The sequence below is a fragment of the Equus asinus genome, chromosome 22 (assembly GCF_041296235.1).
Source record: "Equus asinus isolate D_3611 breed Donkey chromosome 22, EquAss-T2T_v2, whole genome shotgun sequence".
Lineage (NCBI taxonomy): Eukaryota > Metazoa > Chordata > Mammalia > Perissodactyla > Equidae > Equus > Equus asinus.
Genome location: NC_091811.1, coordinates 57,527,739 through 57,529,724, shown reverse-complemented (window position 1 = coordinate 57,529,724; position 1,986 = coordinate 57,527,739). Strand labels below are relative to the sequence as shown.

Here is a 1,986-nt window from a genome sequence, read left to right as displayed (position 1 = left end):
GATGAAGCAGAGGCAGGCAGGAGAAAAATGTTAACTTCACAACCTTAACGATAGTCAGCCCTGTTTACCTCACATGGAACCAAGATGACGAGCACACCTTGAGGTATTATCGTCATGAAATGACGATTACAAACCATGCATATTTTTATGATAGTGTTTTTCTGTTTATTAACATAGACAGTGTAAAATAGCTTTATTTCCATGGGATTGTTAATCAAAGAATCCTTTTACTCTTGAATTAACACTACATCAACATAGTATACAAATCTTTAATGAGAGCCTCTGGCTGGTATCCAGTGTGATGCTCAGCAGCAGGAGTCCATAACATTATTGATTAACCATCAGTTAACTGCCACCCCAACAGCATTCTTGATTAACAAATAACGAACAAAATAAAATCTTAGCTTAGCTAAAATTTTCACCTCGTCTCCCTGCTAACTCGTGCTGACGGTCTCCTTCTATGATCTGCTTTCCCTCTTATTTTTACACACAGACCAGACTACAGACAGGAATCAGTGATGAAAAATTATACAGCACTAACAACATTCATCCTGGTGGGACTAACAGATGATCCAAACCTACAGATTCTGCTGTTTATCTTTTTGTTTCTAACCTACTTGTTGAGTGTTGTCGGGAACCTGACCATCATCACGCTCACCTTGGTGGATTCCCACCTTAAAACGCCCATGTATTTTTTCCTCCGGAATTTCTCCATCTTAGAAGTGTCATTTACAACTGTCTGCATTCCCAGATTCCTCTACACAATGGCATCTGGGGACAATACTGTTACCTACAATGCTTGTGCAGCTCAATTATTTTTTGTTGTGACCCTGAGTGTTACTGAGTTTTTTCTCCTGACAGCCATGTCCTACGACCGTTACGTGGCCATCTGCAAACCCCTGCATTACACGACCATCATGAACAATAGAGTCTGCATCAGGTTCCTTGTTAGTTGTTACGTGTTGTCTCTGATCATAGTCCTTCCACCCTACATCATGGGCTTTGAGTTTGAGTTTTGTGACTCCAATGTCATAGGTCACTTTGGCTGTGAGGCTGCTCCCATCCTGAAGATTGCCTGCTCGGACACGGAGTTCATAGAGCGGGTTGTCTTGGTCCTGGCTGTGTTGACCCTCCTGTTCGCCTCGGTGTGTGTAATTATGTCCTACACGCACATCATCAGGACCATTCTCAGATTTCCTTCTGTGCAGCAAAGGAAAAAGGCTTTTTCGACATGTTCTTCCCACCTAATTGTGGTTTCTATCACTTGCGGAAGCTGCATCTTCATCTATATCAAACCGCATGCAAAAGAAGGGCTTGCTGTGAACAAGGTGGTGTCAGTGCTCACCACCTCAGTTGCCCCAGCAATGAACCCCTTCATTTATACTCTGAGGAACAAGCAAGTGATACAAGCTTTCAAAGACATGAACAAAAGGGTTGCATCTATCTCAAAGAACTAGAGGACCACTGAGTACCACACGGAAAATTATAAAAGAATTCTCTATCTCCATTTTATTTTTCCCTAATGGTATATTAGTCATGGTTTTGTATATCACAATCCTGTTCTGTTATCCCTTGTGTCCAATATTGATACATGTATTAATTAACCTTTTTAGCTCAGTCTATTCCCAGACATACATGAGAATAAATCTGCAGTAAACATTTATAACCATACACCTGTTATTACTTACAGAGCCAAGATACGTAGACAGCGTCAACTTACTCTCACATTGGTGCTCAGCTACCCCTGTTGCACTGATGATATGTCCTGATCTGAGTCCCAAGTTTTGCATCACTGATGATGATCTATGTCTGCAGGAATGACCCTTATCATCCTGTTTGATAAAACTCATTGTTCTATTTCTCCCACTTTTCAGGGAGATTTAAATGTAGACTAAAATTTTCCTCTAACTCCATTTGTTTAAAAGATTTACAACTTATTTTTCTAAAGGTCCAAGCTCTTTCTAAATAGAATTTCATATTCTTATC

At 40.4% G+C, this 1,986-nt stretch overlaps 1 protein-coding gene across 1 annotated transcript; it reads left to right on the top strand.

Annotated features, from left to right (window-relative positions):
• Nucleotides 1–518: 518 nt before the first annotated feature.
• Nucleotides 519–1,457, top strand: LOC106822831 (olfactory receptor 6C2-like). Its single transcript, XM_044756144.2, has one exon. The coding sequence runs from the start codon at nt 519–521 to the stop codon at nt 1,455–1,457; it is 939 nt and encodes a 312-aa protein (XP_044612079.2).
• Nucleotides 1,458–1,986: the final 529 nt, after the last annotated feature.

Excerpts from the sequence above, each read along its gene's own strand:
- LOC106822831 (XM_044756144.2), top strand. The coding sequence starts at position 519 with ATGAAAAATTATACAGCACTAACAACATTCATCCTGGTGGGACTAACA.